Here is a 24063-nt window from a genome sequence, read left to right as displayed (position 1 = left end):
TATTTGTCATTATAATTTGTAAAGCTTCCATGTAACTTTATTTTTATGATTACATGAAGACTGAGGATAATGTTTATATGTGAATAACTTTGACATGCCTTATGGACTGAAATGCCTTTGCTTAATTGATTTCATTTTAGGTTTATTTGTTTTTATTTTGCTTATTGAATTTTGTTCAATGTAACTATGTTATGCACACGAGTCTCCCAACGAGAGATTTTGTAAATTTTTTTTTTTTTGTAAATAAGTGTGTTCAAATAAAAAAAGAGAATGTTTAATTGAAAAAAAAAAACGTTTTTTTTAGATGAATTTCGTGCTAACTGTCATTCAAGGCAAAACACATTTATATTGCAATAAAACAAATTAAATATTAATAATGCGTTTTTAAAAAGAGAAAAAAATGAGAAAAAGAATAAACTTGGAAGAATTCACTAGCTATTATTAAGTATTTAATTGCTTATTTGTATTTATCCTATTAAGAATAATTTTTTTTTTGTTCGTAACTTTTACGAACAAAAGACGGCTCGTTCTCATAATACCTTTACCATGCGATTTTTTTTCCCCCCCGTGTGACATTTGTCCTCTCCCGGCTGCCGTGGTACACGTCACAATGGAGGCCATGGGACGTCATAACTCTGGCCTCTGGTCGTCATCATTAAATGCGTATGGGAACAACACTGAACTGTGTTATATTTCTAAACTTAATTCACTATTGATAACGCGTTAATGAATGAACGAGATTCCCTATGTTTTGCATATCTTCAGCGTTGTGTAGATTTATTCAGATGTTTATGAAGATCACAGCGCGGACTGCAGCACAGCAGCAGTTAACGTTACTGAGGCGAGTCTGAGATGGTCTTCCTGAAATAAGAGGATGGATGGAAGTGAGAAGATTGAATCCGATGATGTGGTGATCGTTGTGGAGAACGAGGCGGAGAGTAAGCGTGATGATGAAGACCAGGGCAGTGTGAGGATGATGATGATGATTGCTCTGATGGACGTGTGTCCCGTGTGTAAGCTCAGCTTCAGCAGCAGAGAACCGAAGCTTCTGCCCTGCCTGCACTCCTTCTGTAAGAGATGTTTACCTGCTCACAACACCACTGCCAGCACAGCCGGCAACGCCAACCAGTGTAAGAGTTTGCTTTCACTTTTACTCGTTCACAAAATTCATCTTAAGATGGCTGTAACAGAAGAGCTGATACAAACAACCGAAGCTGCTGTAAAAGTTCAGGCTAGAACAAAGAAAATTCGATGTTTACAAAATGGACCTAGACTGTCGAAACAGTTTTGTGGTTAAGTGATCTCATTTTGTGTTTCTGGAAAATGGTTATCTGTGTCATTGCATTATGTTGTTGTTGTTGTTTTTTGTGAGGAGGGGTTTGTGAACACATTAATATCAGAAAAGGTGAAACGAGGCCCTGAGTGGCATGCGGTTAATCATTTTAAATTGAATAGGTCTACTTGTGATTCATGGGTAGGTTTGATTGGGTAACTTTAACAATTACAATTCTGCTAACTAATTCCTATTTTTAATTCCAATTTGGTCAAATAAAACTTAGATATCATTCATATTTGTTGATATAAGTCTTATTGCAAAACATTTCAGTGTAGCCGAATACCATGAACAAAAATCAACAGGCTAAAGGACACTTACACAAGGAACTTTTGCCTATGGTTTAGAAAATATCATAGCAAAAACAACTAGCCTAACTATATACATTTCAAGCATTATTAAAGATAAGTAAGCACACTGTAATTAATAAAAAGAACAAATACAAATTAGCAATTATCGCACAAATAAATACAAATGAACAAACATGCAGTCGAAGATTTTTACGATTTCTAGGTACAGATTGTAATCTCTTTTACTAGGATTCTGTCCTGTCATCAGTTATTAACTAAATTGTCAAATAAAACAAATGAAATATAATATATGATTTACAATTTTATATTTACACTTTAAAAAATAATAATAATATAGGCCACACTGTTAGTTTTGCACATTTGTGATGGAACACAAAATTATTGTTTGCTGTGAGTTCTGTTGCCAAAGAGAACACACTACAGTGAAAGGATACGAGTGAATCAAACGTAAACATTCAACACAATCAAATGTATTTTTAGTTTGAATGTTTTAACCACACAAAAAACAACCCTGCGTTACTTACCCCACAATTTAATCCGGCAAAAAGGGATATTTGTGAGTAGTAATTTAGCATTTAAAGTGTCCCTATTATACTCTTTTGCATATTACCCTTTAAGTAGTGTGTTATATACCTGTGTTTGTAAATGTGAAAGGTCTGCAAAGTTTTAAAGATCAAAGTGCACAACAAATACAGTTATTCTGAACTGCCGAAACAAGTGACCAGTAATTCCAGACTCCGTTCCTGTTACCTGTTTGCATAAGGCCAGTCTATGGTTTCCATTGGCTTCCCCCAAACGACGTCTACTGACCTGCCTTCAATCAGAGTAGAGTAGACCAATCACAACAGATAAGGCTATCTGTCCAATCAGAGCTGAGTAGACTAATCACAACAGACTTGGCCATCTGTCCAATCAGAGCAGAGTAGACCAATCACAACAGACTGGGCCATCTGACCAATCAGAGCCGAGTAGACTAATCACAACAGACTGAGCCATCTGACCAGTCAGAGCAGAGTAGACCAATCACAACAGACTGGGCCATCTGTCCAATCAGAGCAGAGTAGATCAATCACAACTGACTGGGCCATCTGTCCAATCAGAGCAGAGTAGATCAATCACAACTGACTGGGCCATCTGTTCAATCAGAGCAGAGTAGATCAATCACAACAGACTGGGCCATCTGTCCAATCAGAGCAGAGTAAATCAATCACAACAGACTGGGCCATCTGACCAATCAGAGCAGAGTTGACCAATCACAACAGACTGGGCCATCTGTCCAAGAGCAGAGTTGACCAATCGTAACAGACTGGGCCATCTGACCAATCAGAGCAGAGTTGACCAATCACAACAGACTGGGCCATCTGTCCAATCAGAGCAGAGTTGACCAATCACAACAGACTGGGCCATCTGTCCAATCAGAGCAGAGTAGACCAATCACAACAGACTATTGGGCTTTAGAAAGATTAAATCATCGAGAAAAAAAAAAACATGAAAAAGGTGATATGCAATGTATATTATGAGAAAATAAAGTTTAAAATATATATATATATTTTTAACAAAGATTACGATTTTAAGAACTTGCCATGGTTTTTAAATAGTTATTTCTTGAATTGATCCAAATAATCACACAGGTTTCTATAATTAATTGGGATTAATCCCACCTACTGTAACAATCATAGACATATGGTCATTAAATCTCCGAATTAATGAGGAAACAGCACAAGACAAGTTTTAATTAGTTGATATTTTAAATATTTGTTTACTGGCATATTTTAGTAGCCTACTTTGAATTAAGGCCATTGATACCAATATTGATAATGATGGCTCTAATAAATGGATTTTATTTTAATATTTAATAATATCTCCTTATTTTTATCTTGTGACATGTTGAATATGTTTGACATGGTGAATATGTTTTCCTGCTCTTCTCTCTTGTCCCATCAGTGAACATGATCCGCTGTCCAGTCTGTCAGCAGGAGTGTATGGATGTTGAGGTCTTGGATAACTTCTTTGTCAAGGATTCTGTGGAAGTGCCGAGCAGCACGATGGAAAAGAGCTGTCAGGTGTGTGTTTGCGCCTGTCAACGTTAATAACACCACAATGCCATAATGCTCCTTAAAATCCCGATACTAATGCGGCATAATGGTTTTTAAAGCATTCGAGGCTGGTTGTGTTGTGAAGAAATGAATGTGTGTGTTTATTCATTTTAGCCTTGATGATGAAATGAAATGCATTAGTTGACACTGGCTTTTTTTGCTCTCAGCTCTGCGTGAGTTGCGACGATAACACAGAGGCCAGTGGTTTCTGCGTGGAGTGTGTGGAGTTTCTGTGCGTCACCTGCATCGATGCTCATCAGCGTGTGAAGTTCACCAGAGATCACACGGTCCGGCAAATAACGGAAATGTCCTCAGGTTTGACCCTGCTTCCTCTAGGTTTTTTTAGTGTTTCTTAGTGTTGTGTGATAACATGATGGTGTGTTATTTGAGTGCATGACATATTTATGTTCTTATACATATAAACAACTTTTGTTAGATGCGATTAATTGATTTGACAGCAATTTATATATATATATATATATATATATATATATATAATGTATATATATGAAGAGTTTGGTTCCAAAACGCTATAAATCCATTTTGATGAATTTGAGTAAAATGAATTTTAGCAAGAAAATGGGAAGATGAAAACCACTATTTTCGGTTTCAAATTTTCACATAGCATTTGTAGGTTATAATAACAATAAAAAATGAAATCCAGGTTTTGATTTCCAAAGATTTATTATAAAAACAGATCGTTTTTTTTCCCAAAATGCAATAAATCCAATAATTTATTTTTTTTCAAAATGCAATTAATCAAAATAAAATTGTATACACATTGAATTTCTTGTGCATACTATAAATCCATTGCTTTAATATAACAATATTCGGTAACACTTTAAGGGTTCATGTCATGAATTATCATGAATTCATGGATAAATAAATTATGCATTAATTCATATTAATATCATCAGGAACTTACATCATTTTTTTTAACAGTTCAACGTTTTTCATTCATGACTTCATGGATGAACAAAACCTTAATTAAAACATTAACTAAGACGAGCACATCATCATGAATTATGATTTATTAAGCATGATCTAACGTTATGCATATCGCTGTTGTCAACCTTGGGACGTCGCCGCTGAACTTTTTTGACGGCGATCAGCTGTAAACTGGCTTGGTCCTGCTTTGGTTTTCGTTGACTTTGAATAAAACAACTGAAAGTTTTCCAAAAGATCCTCTGGGGGTCAGTGTGTCAGCGTGACTGAAGTTTGATGCTGTCGTGTGAGTACAAGCAACAGCCGGCATTTCCTCCTCCCGAGTCCATCTTCTTCGTCACGTAAATGATTCGATTTCGATGTCACATTTACCCATGCAGGATGCCTTACCCTCCGCAGGTTTATCCGCAAAATTATTCATTTTTTTGTTTGTTTGTTGATCGAAAGGACAAAATAGAGAAAACCTAGGAAGCCGGGTTAGTTAAAGCGTGTGTCTTATCCACTGCGCCATCCCCATTTTTAAATTTAAGATTACTAGTTTGAGATATCAAGGTCAAGGTAAACTTTATTATCCCACAAGGGGAAATTTGGTCATTCATTACGTGCTGTTGTCACAAGAAATTTTTTAAAAAACATTAAAAGTAAGCCACAAAAAGAAATAACAATACTGTGGATTTGACAATCACAATCCAACATTTAACGCTAAAAAAATATAATATTATCAAAAGACTAAAACTATAACAACTTGCGATGTACTTGATCATTATACAATCTGATTGCTGTAGGTACAAATGATTTATTGTACCTCTCTGTTCTTATTCTCTGTTGTATAATTCTACCAGTTGAGCTATTACTTCTCATAAATTTATAATGAAGAGGGTGAGCAAGATCCTTGAGGATCTGATCAGTTTTTTTTAAAGATAAGTTCATTATACAGTTGAGCTACCGACACCTGGTCAATGCCAATGATCCTGCTGGCCATCTTAATCATGCGCTGCAGTTTCCCTTGGTCTTTAACATGCATGTTACCAAACACACAGATAAGGCCAAAGGACAGAACACTCTGGAGGAAACTTTTATAAAACATAACAAGAATGTGTCTTTCTAGTCTAAAATTATATAATTTTCTTAGGAAGTACATCCTTTGGTGCATTTTCTTAGTTTTATTCAGTGCACATTCATTAAAAGTTAATTTCGAATCAGATATTTGTTTTTTTGACATGGAAGCTAGATTTTAATCTTTGAATTAAATTGAAAAAAGTAGCACAAATAAATACAATAGAATAAAGACACAAATAAAGAGACATAAAAAGAAAAGTTTTTGTTATAGGTCAGAAATACTACAGAAACTCCAATGTAAAATAAAACTCGATAGTCTTTTAGTCCTGACTGAAATAAATACATATGCTGCTTATTTAAGACATAATCGACTGTCTTTACAAGGTTACTCACCAAGGCCAGAGTTTGACATAATTTTGTGTGTTTTTAACTGCTAAATTGATGTAATCCACGAAAAATAACTTTTGTTACTGGCGAGCTGTTTGTGAGGTGGATTTAGGCTGTTCTGTATGTATGAAAAACATCTCTGAGAATGCGCAAGCAAGGGATAGTTTAAAATGGTTTGAATGTTTAAACTGGTAAGACTTAAAAAGACATGAAAATGATAAACATTAGTTACGATGCAATGCTGGCCCGATTGTGCAAATGAATATTTCGTCATGTCCCACAAGTGTGTATCGACAGCTGCAGCGCTTGACGCTTGCCTTGTGCAGAGAAGACTCAGCACCGCAAGCCCTGAATATGGGGGGAAAAAAAACGATTTGTGGCCGTTGAGAATCGATTTTGAATCGAAGCACATTTTAAAAAACAATTTATTGAGAAATCTTTTTTTTTTTTTTTTTTTTGCCCAGCCCTACTAAATATCGTTATCGGTAAAATCCACGGTCGACCTCTAAGTAAAACACACTATTGGTAAATTCTCATCTGCTGACTCGGAGCAACCCTCTCTTCAACCGTGACTGGGTATAATGTTTTGGCTCATCAGTATATGTATATATTGACCGACGCGTGACCGGAACCGGACGATTTTCACGTGATTGGCCATGACTGGTCGGTCAGTCTGACACATGGCGATTTTATGCCGGTCAAATGCACTTGGGCACCGCATGATTAACATCGCGCAACATCAGTATCACATGTGCACACGGAACGCACATGTAGGAAACCTCATGAATTACGCCCGTTTCACCCTTTATTTACACCGCAAGCTTGAGCGGCGCATATTCTTTTCGGCTTGCATGTTAATCAATGAGTGCATTCACACCGGGAGCAGGAGCAGCACGTGAGCGTCGAGCAGGAGCGGTTTTGCTGCGCTGCTCACGCTCAATTAAAGTTAAAGCACACTTTTGATGAAAAAAAAAAAGATTTAAAAGTGCCCAAAATGCACAGAATTTGTATGTCGTGTGTTTGAACAAGAACTGGAGTAGGTTATGTTAGAAAAGAAAATGTACCCATTTAAACTTGTTTTTATTATTGAGTTTGAGTAAAATTATATGGTATTTTATGAAAAAAAATATATATAGAAAATAAATAGTTGTGTTATTGAAAATAAAAAAGTGGTTAGAAAAATAAAATCATAATCAGTTCAATGCAAAACTCAATGGAAATCGGAATCAGCCTATAAAATTGTAATAGCAGCATCTCTAGTGTATATATACAGTACATACATACAGTGTGTGACTTTAGTGTCCAAATACTTTTTGGTGACACTTTTACTGTTCATGGTCGTTTACAGAAACAAAACTTTACAAACTTGCAGGAGTGCATTTCTGAAGGTACACAAAATTAATTTCTCTTCTCGTTCGTTCACAGAGGCGATGGGCGCTTCCACACAGAAGCCCGTCTTCTGCGACATCCACAGACAAGAGCCGTTGAAGCTGTTCTGTGAAACCTGCGACCGCCTCACCTGCAGAGACTGTCAGCTTCTCAAACACAAGGACCATAAGTACGGCCCACATTCATGTCATGTGTATAGTGACTTTATAGCGGTAGTAAAAAATCATTCATGGAATACTTATCACACAGTCTCATATTAACATGTATAATGTCTTCCACCCTGCTCCTGAGGACCCACTGTCCTGAAAAGTTGTTTCCAACCTGATTCGGCACACGTGCCTGTTATTTTCAAGCAATCATGAAGACCTTGAGTAGCTACTTAAGGTGCGTTTAGGGGCTTTCGCACCGGAGGAACCTTTTCATAGTTCCTAGTAGGGCTGGGTAATAAATATCGATTTCTCGATACTAATCGATTCTCATTTTTACGAACCGATATCGATTCTTAAATCTCAAGAATCGATTAGTCATCCTGTTTCATTTGAATGAATGGAACATTGTATCGCGGCTGCGCGCATCAAAAAAAATCGCAATAATCTTTATCCTTTGTTACTATTGATATGAAACAAAGTCTCAATTTTCAAATTACGTCCATTTTCTTTAGAAATTCAAAAACATAAATAACGTTTTGGCGCTGTGGCGTGAGATCGCTCTGGCGTAGCTCAAGAGAAGCAGCAGCGCTGATCTCTCTTCTGGCTTAATAATACCAGTCACAGCGCCAAATAAACATGAATGAGCATCTGAAAGTGTGTTGAAGAGAGTACAACTTATCGAAATCCGTATCATGTCACATTGATTCGCTCAAACAGCATTTCAACCTTGGAAAGACGTCAGCTTGTAATCAATGTCATGTATCGTCATATTTACGTCAGAAAACCCACATAAACTCGTTAGTCAGCTAGAAAAAAGCATTTTGCTAAATATATACACCATATTACATATGCATTATAATCTTAATGTTCTTCAATATTTAATGCATATTTGAATAAATCTGGAAAGTTTTTATGACAGCCACCATTTAAATGTTTATATTTCATATAATCTTCTTACTATAAAAAAAAGTGTAATTTAAGTGTTTGTATAGCTACAAAACAGTTCATTATTACCTTCATATTAGGCTAATGAAGCCTACAGTAGTAGGCTACAACTAGACTCCCATAGTTTACAACATTAGTTAAGAGATTTGATTTCCTTGAGAAAATTTGCCATTTATTGTAACTGATATCCAAAATAATCAAGATTGAATCGAATTCGAATCGAATTGCAAGCTTGTGAATCGAAATCGCATCGAATTGTGAAATTTGTGTCTATACCCAGCCCTAGTTCCTAGAACTACTGGCAGAATTACCAGTATTTTGGCGTGTTCAAACAGGAACTAGGAACTACTTCAGAGTCCAGCACTATAGGAACATGATGTTAGTGGACGCTGATTGGCCGAACGCACGTGAAACACCAGCACCTGCCACCTTTTTGAAAAAGCCTGTGTAAACAGATTATAGTCTATATATTTATTCCACAAACTAACTCCATGAACATGGAAAACAGTGATAGATGAGCCTCTTAACCCTTACGCTATGGAGAAAATCCAACGCAACTTTGAGGGAACAAAGAGAAACATGATTATGTATTTCGGCTCAGCTAGTGACACTGCACATCAACCACACGGCATACGCTAATACCTTTTCATATACTGTGTAATTATGTTTAACAGTTCTATCTAATATTGTATGCAGTGGTCAGTTTTGTTAAGTCCCTGTCTAGAAACAGCGTGGAGTAACATAAATGAAAAACGTCATGTAAGAAAAGCGTGGTTTTTCTTTCATTTATTTCAATTTCAAATTTCAATTTCAAAACACTTTATTTGTCCCCAAGGGGCAATTATTGAGGCCACATATAGTAACGAAAACATTATACATTATAACATCCTACATTAGATAAATAACACAGTGTACATGAAATACATATTAATGAATACCTAATATATATATAAAAAATAATTAAATCAAGACATAATAAACAAAGGGGCTAAAGATGGTTGAGAATTTAAAAGCTGCACCGATTTGGGAACAGATTTGGGATAAAAGGATTTTGATTTCCTTTTATTGTAGGAGCGTTCAGTCTTTTTCTTTTACTGGCCATTACACGAGCTTCAGAAATGGGGTATGTGCCAAAATAACAAACAAAACAGAAACTAGCAGTTTACTTAATTTACTTAAGCACTACTACAACTCAGTCATGTGGTACAAGTAGGAGCTTTTGGAAAACTCCCATCTTACAAGCTGTATTTATGAGCTCTACTATGACGTGAATGCTTTTTACAAGTTGAAATCTTGTAATTACAGCAATTTCAATATGGTGTGAGGGTCGAAGACCGCTGTTTAAATGGATAGTCATCAAAAATACATTTACTTGTTCCAAAACTGTGTGACTTCCTTTCTTCTGTCGAACATAATTTTCATTTTTGGGTCATCTGAAAGTCTTTAGGTTGTACTCTGAGTCTGAAGCAGTGTGCATTTTAATTTCTGTCCCTGTTCAGTGTTTTGCCCTATAGATGTTTATTGCTTTAACATAAATGCAACTATCTTGACATCATCAGTCTCTGTAATGACCGAACACAGCGGCTAATACAGATTCTTCCAATACAGTTACCAATTTCTAGAAGATGCATATAAGAACCACAAGGAACATCTGGAAAATATGACCTGCCAACTTCAAGAAAAGAAGAAAGCTATAGAGGATGTCTCTAATACCATAAACAATGGGTATGTTTTATGTTATATCTGTGATTTATTTATTTATTTGTATTTTTTGTGTGTGTATTTAAAAAAAAATGCAAAGCCAGGGTTCCCTACTTTCATGGGAACTGCAGTGGGTTTGTGTTTTTTATGTGCGTACAGCTTAAAAAAAACATGTTTTCAGAGCGATTAATGAATGCTGTGTCTCACGACCTCCATCTTACAAGCACTGAGGTTAACACAGAGTGTGCTAGGTTTGCTTTTTCTAAAGTCTTATACTTTCCAATGTTTTTGTTGACAGAAGATTACAGCACTTCACAAAAAAAAAACCTTTTAAAAAAACTTTTAACCCCCCCCCCACTTTTGCTGATAATTTACTCACCCCCATGTCATCCAAGATGCCCATGTCTTTCTTTCCTCAGTCGAAAAGAAATTTAGGTTTTTGATAAACATTCCAGGATTTTTCTCCATATAATGGACTTCAATGGGAACCGGATGGTTCAAGTATCAAAAGACAGTTAATAACAGTTTCAGATGCAGCTTCAAATGTCTTTAAACGATATCAGACGATGAATAAGGGTCTTATCATGCGAAACGATCGGTTATTTCAAAACTTATTCCAAAAATGTAACTTTTCTAAGGACAAATGCTAGCCTTGCTCTATTCTCTGAGGCGCGTTTGTAACGTCACGTAATACGTAATTACGTTCAAAAGGTCACGGGCGACGTAGCCGAAAGTACAGAGTCAGTGTTTACAAGTTGAACGCATAGGTTGAACGTGCAAACTAGCTCAAACACCGTTTACAAAAAAAGGAATTAAAAGGAAAAACAACGATGTCGGACGATTTTGATTCTGTACTTCCAGGCTGCGTCGCCCATGACCTTTCGAACGTAATTACGTAATACGTGACGTTACAAACGCGCCTCAGAGAATATAGCAAGGCTAGCATTTGTCCTTAGAAAAGTTACATTTTTGGAATAAGTTTTGAAATAACCGATCGTTTCGCATGATAAGACCCTTATTCATCGTCTGGTGTCGTTTAAAGACATTTGAAGCTGCATCTGAAACTGTTATAAACACTATCTTTTGGACTTTGAACCATCCGGTTCCCATTGAAGTCCATTATATGGAGAAAAATCCTGGAATGTTTTCATCAAAAACCTAAATTTCTTTTCGACTGAGGAAAGATATGGACATCTTGGATGACATGGGGGTGAGTAAATTATCAGCAAAAGTTTTTTCAAAAGTGAACTAAACCTTTAAGATGTATATGTACCTGTTCATTTTTATTTATTTTAATGGTGTATTTTTTTCTTCTTGTTTCTTGTTTTTGTCAGTCTTCAGCAAGTGGATGAAAATCGCAAGACCGTGGCAAATGAGATTAAAAAGTCCATCTGCAATCTCATCATGGAGATCAACAGGAAGGGGAAGTTATTAGTCAATCAGCTTGAGGTATTAGTGTCCAATATTTCACATCCTCATCAAGAGCAGTGCTTCCAACTGGTTGGTCAATTTCGATTGGCTGATCAACCTTAAAGAGATAGTTCATCTGAAATTGGAAATTCTGTCATCTATTACTCACCCTCATGTTGTTCCAAACCCGTAAGACTTTCATTCATCTTCGGAACACAAATGAAGATCTTTTTGATTAAATCTGAGAGCTTTCTGTCCCTCTTGACAGCTATCCAACTACCACTTTGAGGCTTCTAAAAGTTTATAAAGAGATCGGAAAACGATCCAGACAGTCCATTTGAATTGAGCGGTTTAGGCCCAAATTTCTGAAGAGACTCAATCGCTTTATATGATGAAAAGATTGAATTCAGGCTTTTAGTCACATTTAAACATCGATCAGCAAACATGAACAGAAGCTCGACCGGACATTCTTGATGTGCAAATATGCTTGAGCTTCTGTTTATCTTAACTGATGTGTGTTGATGAATGTTTATATGTGAATAAAAGCCTCAATTAAATCTCTTCAGAAGATTTTGACTAAACCGCTAGATTCACATGGATTAGTTTTACGATCTTTTAATGAACTTTTTGAAGCGTCAAAGTGGTAGTTGTGTAGCTGTCAATAGAGGGACAGAAAGCTCTCAGATTTCATCAAAAAAATTTGTTTTGAAGGTGAACATGACATAAGGGTAAATGAACTGAACTATCCCTTCAAATCACTTGGTAGAAGCTGGTCAAATAAAAATAGACTACATTCGCTTCCATTGCAGCAAAACACATGCTATCAATATGATATACAATTTTGGGAATTGGCATTTGAAGTCCAATGTCAAGTTTACGTGCTAGAGCAAAACCAGTTAAGAGGCATCGCATCACTTTGATGCGCATTTTTGGATATCGGAAAAAAAAAACGCTAAATGGAAACACAGGATGTGGATAAGATATAAAAATGACAATTTATTTAATTGAGGCGCTAAACAACATGAAAACATTTATTGCGTAGTCATTTACATGAGCCACAGTTTCTTCCCCGATTGCAGCAACTTCCATTTTTATTACAGATGAAGAGTTTGGTTCCAAAACGCGATAAACGCCATTTTAAAAAAAAATGAGTTACTGCAAAAATCTGACTTTTCAATACCGACCAGATACAAAACAATGTTTAATTTTACGTAAAATGGGATATCCGCCGTGTTATTATGTAATGTTTTCTCCCTTTCTTTCCAAACCGCGACAAACGCCAGTCTCCCTTTTCTGCAAAATGCCACATATCCGCTAAACCAATCACAACGCACCATTCCACGCAATGTAAACAGTAACGGCAGCGCTTTAACTAACCCGGCTTCCTAGGTTTTTTTCTATTTTGTCATTTCGATCAACAAACAAACAAAAAAAGTAATAATTTTGACAGCATTGGTGAACCTGCGGAGGGTAAATGGGTAAACGTGACATCGAAATCGAATCATTTACGTCAAACTTCAGTCACGCTGACACACTGACCCCCAGAGGATCTTTTGGAAAACTTTCAGTTGTTTTATTCAAAGTCAACGAAAACCGAGCAGGACCAAGCCAGTTTACAGCTGATCGCCGTCAAAAAAGTTCAGCGGCGACGTCCCAAGGTTGACAACAGCGATATCGTTAGATCATGCTTAATAAATCATAATTCATGATGATGTGCTCGTCTTAGTTAATGTTTTAATTAAGGTTTTGTTCATCCATGAAGTCATGAACGAAAAACGTTGAACTGTTAAAAAAAAAACGTTGTTAGTTCCTGATGATATTAATATGAATTAATGCATAATTCATTTATCCATGAATTCATGATAATTCATGACATGAACCCTTAAAGTGTTACCGAATATTGATATATTAAAGCAATGGATTTATAGTATGCACAAGAAATTCAATGTGTATAAAATTTTATTTTGATTAATTGCATTTTGAAAAAAAATAAATTATTGCATTTATTGCATTTTGGGGGAAAAAACGATCTGTTTTTATAATAAATCTTTGGAAATCAAAACCTGGATTTCATTTTTTATTGTTATTATAACCTACAAATGCTATGTGAAAATTTGAAACCGAAAATAGTGGTTTTCATCTTCCCATTTTCTTGCTAAAGAAAACACAGTTTTACTCCAATTCATCAAAATGGATTTATAGCGTTTTGGAACCAAACTCTTCAGATATTGTGTGCCAATTTCCCAGGAATTGACAATTGTGTTCTCTTAAAAACATGGATGGAAACTGCTTTATTCACAAACATTTTTTTATACGATGTTCCAATTTTTCCCACAAGTTAAATTCGCAACTTTGAATATAACGTACTAGTCTTGTGTTACATAAGCTAATTAAACGTAAAATACATGTTTATTTAGGCCATCACGAAGGACCATGAAACCCTCCTGAAAAAGCAGCAACAGGATGTGACATCACTCTCCACACATCTCGAACATGTGATTAACTTCACAAAGTGGGCCACAGCCAGTAACAGTGGAACGGCCCTGCTGTACTGCAAGCGGTTGGTAAGTGTCTTTCTCTTGTCATGACGAGTATTAATCTAAATTTTGTGTTTGAATGTCAAGTGCTAATCTCAGTAATCTGAAATAATCACGAATTACGTAGTGTAATTATTATGACTGGTCTGGTCCTCCTGCTGTTTGGCTGATGGTCTCTCACAATTCTTTTCCCCTTTTAGATAACATGTCAAATCCAGTACCTCATGCGAGCAAAGTGCAACATCTCGTATGTTCCCCAGAGCTTGGTTCGGTTCCAGTGTCGATCTGCTTTTTGGGCCTCAAATGTGGATCTTGGTAAGACACTTACAGAATCAGTTCACAGACATTCAGGGCAGTGGTTTTCAACCAGTGCTGTTTTTTTTTTGTTTTTTTTGTTGTTGTTTCTTTTCACCTACATTTGGCCTTTTTTTAAATGAATATTCGTTAGGCTAAAAGAAAAGCCATGTCAGTACAATAGGTATTCAATTACCATTCACAGCAAAACAAAACTCAATGAGAGAAAGAAAAGTAATAAAGTGCTGAAATTACCATCTGCTATATAAGTCTTCTGAAATGTTGTGATATTGTAGCCTTGTGATGAACAACATATTTCGTATGTGTTTTGTGGCCATATTTCAGAAACTTAAGTTTTTTCAATAACCACACATAAACAATATTCTCTCAAAAATACAAACATGTACATACATGTTTCTCACATATTATGGTTGCCCTGTTTGTGCTAAACATAAGCCCCTTTCACACAGCGAGTTGATCCCAGGAAATTGCCGGCAAATTGCCAGAACGCCTTCTGTGTGAACGCAAACACGACCTGGGATTGATCCCGTGTTGGGGACCTAGTAACATTGCCGTAATCAGTCCCGGAATGCGCGCTGTGTGAACAAAAGCCAGGACCAATGCCGTAAAGGGTGTGTCTTTAGTGATGACGCTCGTGCCATCGCGCGACTCTGTTGCTCTTTAGAAGAAAGTTTGTGTTCGTCATCAACAAAGAAAGGACGAACAAATACCTGCAAACTAGGGCTGCACGTTTTCAAGTTTTTCATTAACCGTTAACCGAGGCCCTTTCGGTTAATACTCGGTTAATAGTGTGTGCGCCGCAACCTTGAGATACAGAGTTAATTTTTAACACCTTTAATAACTGGTTGGACCCCATCTGAAATGAAATTAATTTATAAAAATAAAACGCAGTGGTAAGTTCAGAGCAGTTAAAGTAGGTGCGTTTCCATACCCTTCAAACTGAAATTGCCCATTGAAAATACGCACATTGGCAACACGTCCATTTCGCAAAAACTCCGTGTCCGCAAATAATAATAATAATTATCATTATTGTAACATTTTATAGGCTGCATATGTAGAAGACGCTTTTATCCAAAAAAGGAGCAAAGCACAAATAAACACAATATTTTGACGCCTATTCAGTGTGTGTGCTTAGTGTGGAGGCTGCGAGACGCCCATGTGAACACTTGCAGTTTCATTGCAGTTCTTTCAGTGGAAACAACTTAAAATACTCTTTCATTTCTGGTCATACAGAAAATAATAATACATTATTCGCAAATACATTTATTTGCGTAAACTCACAATAACAAGAAAACGTTGTGCTTTAACAAACAGGCGCGCTTCATGATTTCCGTGAAGTGAAGCGCGAGAACTGAAACAGCCGCATTCGAATTTGTTCGTTTTAAATTGGACATTTATGTCCAATTTAAAACAAACTAATTCGAATCAAAAGCAATATCTTCTGACTATGTAATTATGTAGCTTAGCTAATTATGTATTTCTAAAGGTGCATACGGGGATGGAGATTTGTTTTTAGGAGAAACTGATTTAGAAAACAATAGTTTATTAATAAACAATTAATGCCTCGTTATTTTATATTATTTTTTCAGACACATTTATTATATCTTATAAATCATCTATAAATCCCCTTTCTGTAGGCTGTGGTTACGGCTCTTCTCATTCAGCACTGCGGAGGAAATATAATTTCCAGGTTCTAATTTGGCCTCAGAAAAACCAGTAAAATCTTTTTTTTTTTTCCATATTCATTTGTCAAATATTTTAAATGTTTAAAGGGTCAAAAAAAAATCAAACAAATATCTGAAAATTCGTCGATATATGGTCTATATATTTTTGCGCAGCATTTGTCCTACAGTTCAAATGAACATTTTGGTGTTAAACTCTGCGTTTTACAAAATACAACAACCGTTCATTTTTCGTTTTGCAATTAGGCCTACGGATTAAATAAGGGGAAACGAATAAACACAACAGTACACTGACCGTTTGGACATATACGAGGCAGAGTTCTTTTTGAAAATTCATAAAAGATAGGAGGAATAGCCGACAAAACCTCAAAGAAATGCCACAATCAAGACCGCGGAGCAGAAATGAGGGAGAAACACACAGAAACTCTGCGATTTTCCCTGCCATTAATGCTTGGATGACACACCACGTCTCCTTCCATAAATAATAATAATGTCTAGTGCGGTGGCTGTGATATACCAACGTCCATTGCCATTATTTTTGGAATGGCTTATCGCGAAAAGAAAAAAAAAACATGTTTTAGTCGCATAACACCGTTAATAGAAACGCTGTCATTTCACAATATTTTTTTATCGACAATCAGAAAAAAAAACGCAAAAGTTTTGTGCAAATATGTATTGACGCCACTTAACCGAGCAAAAAGGTTTTACTCGGTTATGCAATTTTAAACGGTTACTGCTAATCGGTTAACCATGGACACCCCTACTGCAAACTGGAGCGAAGCAGAGACCAGGAGCTCCTCACTATCCGTACTGAAGCTGAGATCGTTCACCAGTGCGTGTACGGTATGCGCGTTTACATGTTTTCGACGCGTCCGTTATACGTCTCATCCTGACGTCATGCGTCTTCCCGGGATTTTTACGGGTTGTGTGTGAACACACAAACAGATCCCGGCAAATCACTGGCAGTGTGAATGAACCGAAATCAGACAATTCCGGGACAAATGCTGGGTCACATTATCCGTGTATTTTCTGGAATCTCTGTGTGAAAGGGGCTCTAGTGTAATTTCACCTGTGCCATGAATATGTTTATAAGCAACTTAAAAAAGCACAGATGTCAGGGCATGTCAGAACATTTCAAGGGCCCCAAATACACCTTGGTCCCTAGGGGGTTAACACAGAAAGAGTAAAGGAATTTTTGTCTCTTTTTCTTTGAATTTTCAGTCTACATGATTGTCTTCAGTGCATCAGAATAATTTGTGTCATCCCGTTCACGGTCAGATGTACGGCTCTATCAGTGTCCTTATTACGACATATACATTTCATTTGAAAAGACATAGAAATATGTGTGCATTTATGGTGCTTGTTCATCAAGAAAACCTTGAAACACGGTCCGGATATGAACTGTGATCTGCGTTGCTAAACTCGTCATGCCATTCCACACAGATACCGCATGCGTGCTCTGAGTGTTGTTACATTTAATATTGTTCCAACCTCATTTCACATGTGTTGGTAGTCAAACTCCAGGTGTGACTGCATCGTGGGGAAAATGTAAACAACACTTTTGTGCTACTGCACTGAGGAAACATAGTCTTAAGACGTACTACTTCCACTTATTTATATAGCACATTTTAGGGCTGACTTCTAATAGTCGAGGATTCGATTCGGAGAGGTCTGATTCGACTATGAACATTATGGTCGAATAGTACACGGCCAGTTCAACCTCGTATAAATCAGGTTAGGTGTGTCTCCCGCTCACGAGCGCTCACTCTTAACAGACACAGGAACAGACACACTGTCCCCCCGGCGCTGCTCGCACGCGCAGCGCCGCGCACAGAATGTTCATAAAGCGCTCCCTGTTCACAGTAACAGGGTCGTCTCATTCAAAACAGCCAGCTGTTGCTGTCAGCGAGCTGCTGCACATTGAATACTCATATGAGTCAGGCTGCGAATGTAAGTTACGTGCCCGCCCCAGCGCGCTCACACTAATAAAAGCCTCACTTCCGGCGCCGCGCACTCGCTACATTCCCAGCACATCTAGTGGATGCATAACGCAAACCCAGTCAAACGTTTGACTGCAGTATCTTATGCGCCTCATAATCCGGTGCGCCTTAAAGTGCGGAAAATACGGTATGAGTTTTAGGCTATATTTAGCCTGAAATAGACAAGCATTCAAAAAATCTTTAAGTTTTAGGAGGCAAAATATATTTTTTGTAATTTTGTGAATTACACTGCTCAAATCAGATGAGGAAGGGTTGGCTCTCCACAAAACAAAATATTATTTTTCGTGTTCACAGAGGAAAAAACAATGTTACAGACGTGACAGTTCTCCAACGGACACGAGCGCTCTGAAGCAGCACTTAAAGACTGCTTTAAAACTTTCACAGACCTCAAACAGAAAAGCACAAAGCCTTTCTTTAAAGTGAATTTCATTTTTTTTTTATAATTTTTTCTTGATTTTAAAGGACTAGTTCACTTTTGAAAAAACTTTTGCTGATAATTTACTCACCCCCATGTCATCCAAGATGTCCATGTCTTTCTTTCCTCAGTCGAAAAGAAATTAAGGTTTTTGATGAAAACATTCCAGGATTTTTCTCCTTATAATGGACTTCAATGGGAACCAGGTCCAACCGAGGTCCAAAAGACAGTTATAACAGTTTCAGATGCAGCTTCAAATGTCTTTAAACGACACCAAACGATGAATAAGGGTCTTATCATGCGAAACGATCGGTTATTTCAAAGCTTATTCCAAAAATGTAACTTTTATAAGGACAAATGCTAGCCTTGTAATATATTGTGAGGCGCGTTTGCAACGTCACGCAATACGTAATTACGTTCAAAAGGTCACGGGCGACGTAGCCGGAAGTACAGAATCAAAATCGTCCGACATCGTTGTTTTTGCTTTTAATTCCTTTTTTTGTAAACGGCGTTTGAGTTAGTTTGCACGTTCAACCTATGCGTTCAACTTGTAAACACTGACTCTGTACTTCTGGCTACGTCGCCCGTGACCTTTTGAACGTAATTGCGTATTACGTGACGTTGCAAACGCGCCTCACAGAATGAAGAAAGGCTAGCATTTGTCCTTAGAAAAGTTACATTTTTGGAATAAGCTTTGAAATAACCGATCGTTTCGCATGATAAGACCCTTATTCATCGTCTGGTGTCGTTTAAAGACATTTGAAGCTGCATCTGTAACTGTTATAACTGTCGTTTGGACCTCGGTTGGACCTGGTTCCCATGGAAGTCCATTATAAGGAGAAAAATCCTGGAATGTTTTCATCAAAAACCTTAATTTCTTTTCGACTGAGGAAAGAAAGACATGGACATCTTGGATGACATGGGGGTGAGTAAATTATCAGCAAAAGTTTTTTCAAAAGTGAACTAATCCTTTAAATAATGTTTCATCAACCAATTGTCCGGATTTAATAAATAAGAAGGAAAAGCAGACAATTACTGATAATCAAGGCACGGAGGCACCGATGTGTGAAATGGAGCTTGTCTCATAAATATAGCCTAGCTAACAAAGCCTATAAGTATAGTCTACTCCACAGCCTGAAACACATGTCTATATTGAAATGTCTACTTGTAAATAGAAGAACGATTCAAAACGAAAGAAAACGTAATGCTCTCTGCTTATGAAATGAACTGTGCATTTCTCTCTGGTGCATGCACTATGCGAAGATTGCGGTCAACTTCATCTTTATTAATAAACAATTAAAATGTCTCCTTGCTATATTTGTTCTCTGTGACAGCTTTTTATTTTCGGCAGCGCCGCTGCTACCCTTAGGCTAAAGCGTTAAGTTACAAGTTACAAGCTCACCACCGCATCAAAAACATGATTGCGTGATAAAAACATGAAAAATACTACCTAAACATAGCCTAACTGTTTAGAAAAAAACACAGAAAGAATAGCCTAATGCGCATACGTCCATCTCTTTTGTTTGGAATGGAAGAAATATAGCTGCTAGACCTATTTTTTTTAAAAAAAGGTTCGACTATCAGTCGACTATGGCAAAATCTAACCGGATCTAATCAGATTCGACTATGAAAATCCTTAGTATAACATAGAAATATATAAATATATATATATAAATAACAGCCCTAGCACATTTAAAAACTTTGTTGCTCAAAGTGCTTCACAATTGTTTTAGAAGTGTATATAAAGAGTAAATATTAAAAAGATAATAAGCAAATAAAGAAAATACCAAATAACAATTAACATGCTTACTCACAAATAGCCACAAACACCCTTCCTTCAAAAGCTCAGTTAAAAGATACGTTTTCAAATGAGACCTAAAAACCTTTATAGATGGAGCCTACCGAATATAGAGTGGAAGACTGCTCCACAATTTAGGATCAACTACTGTGACTACGACTTTGCTGACCCTTTGATGACTTCTTAGAACAAGGGAATGCCAGCAACATTTGATCCGTTGTGCTCTAGCCGATGTGTAAAATCCGTAATATAAATTGGAGACATGTTGTGAAGAGCTTTATATACCGAACTGGCAGCCAATGGATAGAGGATGGCACTGGTAATGCAATCTCATGCGTAAAACAGGACACTGATGGGAATAAAAGAGTTCATTCTCATGAATAATGCAGAGAAGAGCTCAGAAAATGATGTTGTCTCAACTTTGCTTTTTAAATGAAAAGAAATGAAAAGCTGCAAAAAGCCACTTTACCCTTAATACATAGTGAGTGTAATTATTGGTTGCATTGATGTGCAAACCTGTATGTTAACAACTCAAAAAATTTGTTATAGTGTTCCATGACCCTTAAAGGGTTAGTTCACCCAAAAATGAAAATTAAGTCATTAATTACTCACCCCTATGCTGTACCAACCCCGTAAGACCTTCGTTCATCTTCGGAACACAAATAAAGATATTTTTGATTGAATCTGAGAGCTAGATCAGTCCTAGATAGACTGCCTAAGGGACTGGCTCTTGACGGCCCATAAAGTCATTAAAGAAAAGGTTTAAATATTCCATGTGCCTACAGCGGCTCAATTATAAGTTTATCAAGCGACGAGACTACTTTTTGTGCGAAAAAAACATAAATAATGACTTTATTCCACTATTCCATTACTTCCTTATGGGCGCATGCGCGAGAACTGAGATGAGGACGTTCACATTCGACTACTTCTTGTTACCGGCTGCTCACCGCTTAGGAGTTTTACCGCCACCTACCGTATAAAATGATGATCCATATATAAGGCGCTCCGGATTATAAGGAACACTGTCGTTTTTTGAGAAGATTAAAGGCTTTTAAGTGCACCTTATAGTGCGGAAAATACGCTAATTGAAAAGCGTATGTACAGCGCGCATCTTCCTCTGCTTGTAAACAGAAAGTTTTGCGCTTCCAGCTATATCAGCACATCATCTTATACGGTAGGGGGCGGTAATACTCCTAAGCGGTGAGCAGCCGGTAACAAGTCGAAGGAGAACGCCCTCGTCTCAGTTCTCGCGCATGCGCCCATAAGGAAGTAATGGAATAGTGAAATAAAGTCGTTATTTATGTTTTTTTCGCACAAAAAGTAGTCTCGCCGCTTGATAAACTTATAATTGAGCCGCTGTAGGCACATGGAATATTTAAACCTTTTCTTTAATGACTTTATGGGCCGTCAAGAGCCAGTCCCTTAGGCAGTCTATCTAGGACTGATCTAGCTCTCAGATTCAATCAAAAATATCTTTATTTGTGTTCTGAAGATGAACGAAGGTCTTACGGGGTTGGAACAGCATGGGGGTGAGTAATTAATGACTTAATTTTCACTTTTGGGTGAACTAACCCTTTAAAGGTGCAGTATGTTATTTCTCAAAGTCGTTGCTGAACATTGTTGATACTTGAAATCAACCCAAGCAAAGACAACCCTCTCTTAATTGCTCCGCCTCCGAAGCTCACCCTCCAATCCTAACCGCTCCGAGTCGGTCTTGAACCCTGATTGCTGGCATGCAGGTTTGGGTCCACCAACAAGGACGTTAAAGAGTAAACAATGCATTCTCTAGCAGTCATCAGCCTGCATAACTCCAATCCAAGAGTGGATGTCTGTTTATCATAGCAAAAGTGCAACAAAATAATGCTAATTGAAAACTTAAGCCCGTTTACACCTGAATTTGGCATCGTCCACTTGTGATCCGATCGACCAAAACACATCTTAATACCAGGTGTAAACAGGACCATAGTGTAATCTGTCAAAATAATGAGTAACCAGTCTGACCATTCTCTCCTTGCGATCTCCTCTCCTCTGACTCTGTCTAAAACGTCATGTCCTCCCTATGGACTATGTGCACGTTAGCATATGCTAGTTCCGGCTGCGAAACCGATATGGGGTGTCTAGTTTCCGGTAGCCTGATGGACGACGTAGAGGATGTATGTTTCTCCAGATGTCTTGAACATTTGCCGAATATTACAGTCGATTATGTTAATCGACTGGCTAATGATTTTCCTCCAGCTCCCCAGAGCAAGAGAGAAGGGGTTTAAATATTACATTTCTCAGTATTTGCATCATTTTGAAGGGAACGTTAAGTCACAACAACATCCATGCTCAGACTGATCTCATGAAATTGCGTATGACACGTATCACGTATTTTTGGCATGCTATCAACACGCATAATCTCTTTTCAGCGTTTTTATGAATACCGTTTACTTAACGTTATTATTTTATGTGTATATATATATATATATATATATATATATATTATACACAGTGTATATATATAGCCTATATATATAGCATATGACCTACCCAACCTACCCGTCACTCCTACCATCCTAGGAAAAAATAAATATCGCTCCCCAGATGTAGATCTACATTTTGTTTTGTTTCGCTCGGACATTTGACGCCGTGTACATACGCGGTACACGTGGAATCACTCGGACATTAATGTTGCCATGCTACCTACGTGCTCAAGCTATGCGATTTGGTAACTGTTATATCTCTATACATTATAAAATGCGAAATCATGCGTTAGAAAGTGCATTTTCCAGAACAGTTTGTGTTGGCCATTGTTTTGTTTATGATGTTCAGAGGCTATGTTGTTGACAACCACTATCTATAGAATGTCATATAGATCAGTGTTGACAACCACTATACATGTCATACAGGGAGTAAAGGTATCCGACGTTGGTTCGTTCATTATCAAGTTAGGCTGTTTAACACATATTAGGCTGTTCACACATATTTCTAAACAGGTCTCCCTTTCAAAATAGGTTCTAAACCCAGGGGCTTCTCCTGGTTAAAGGGTATAATATAATAAATAATTAGTAGCCTAAAAACTTCCTTCTACAGTAGTTGTCATGGATACGCAACGCTCCACTCTGTAAAGCGACTGCTTGGGTGCGGTGACAAAATGTGAAATATCGTTTACTTTTCACAATGCAGCAGCGCCTGGCTCCACCCAAATATGAGTGAAAACTGTGTTGGTTGACTTGACAATGAACAAACGAACATAGTTTTAGACAAATATATTTAGATAGCTAAGCTTTAGATAGCCGGTCCACTGATGTAGGATATAAACAACGGCAACCGGAACCGAAGTACCCAATATCCGCCCTCAAGGCGGAAGTTAGCATTTTTCTCGTGCACAGAGTCAATTAGCTCGACCAGCTTATCCTGTCTGTCTCTTTTTCTCTTGGCTGGTGCTGCTCCTCCTCATCTTGGTTATCCACTGCTGAATCCGGCATTTTGCACACAAACTCGATCTGCTTTGCAAAGGAATATTCGACTCGTAAACGAACTAGGTCTGCTATGCAAAGGGAAACTCGACTCGCAAACAAACTAGATCTGTTTTGCAAAGGAAAACTCGAC

At 37.3% G+C, this 24063-nt stretch overlaps 1 protein-coding gene across 1 annotated transcript in view; it reads left to right on the top strand.

Moving 5' to 3' along the window:
- Window positions 1-417: 417 nt before the first annotated feature.
- Window positions 418-24063, top strand: part of trim24 (tripartite motif containing 24) — a 53642-nt gene continuing 29996 nt past the window's right edge. Inside the window, exons 1-8 of the mRNA XM_039673155.2 lie at window positions 418-1130; window positions 3589-3707; window positions 3908-4055; window positions 7557-7689; window positions 10223-10339; window positions 11650-11764; window positions 14143-14289; window positions 14463-14577. Of these exons, the coding sequence (XP_039529089.2) occupies window positions 875-1130; window positions 3589-3707; window positions 3908-4055; window positions 7557-7689; window positions 10223-10339; window positions 11650-11764; window positions 14143-14289; window positions 14463-14577 (1150 nt within the window). The 5' untranslated portion in view covers window positions 418-874. The remainder of the gene's footprint in view (window positions 1131-3588; window positions 3708-3907; window positions 4056-7556; window positions 7690-10222; window positions 10340-11649; window positions 11765-14142; window positions 14290-14462; window positions 14578-24063) is intronic.

The sequence above is a fragment of the Pimephales promelas genome, chromosome 24 (assembly GCF_988280905.1).
Source record: "Pimephales promelas chromosome 24, fPimPro1.hap1.1, whole genome shotgun sequence".
NCBI lineage: Eukaryota > Metazoa > Chordata > Actinopteri > Cypriniformes > Leuciscidae > Pimephales > Pimephales promelas.
This window is presented reverse-complemented; position numbering and strand designations above follow the sequence as displayed.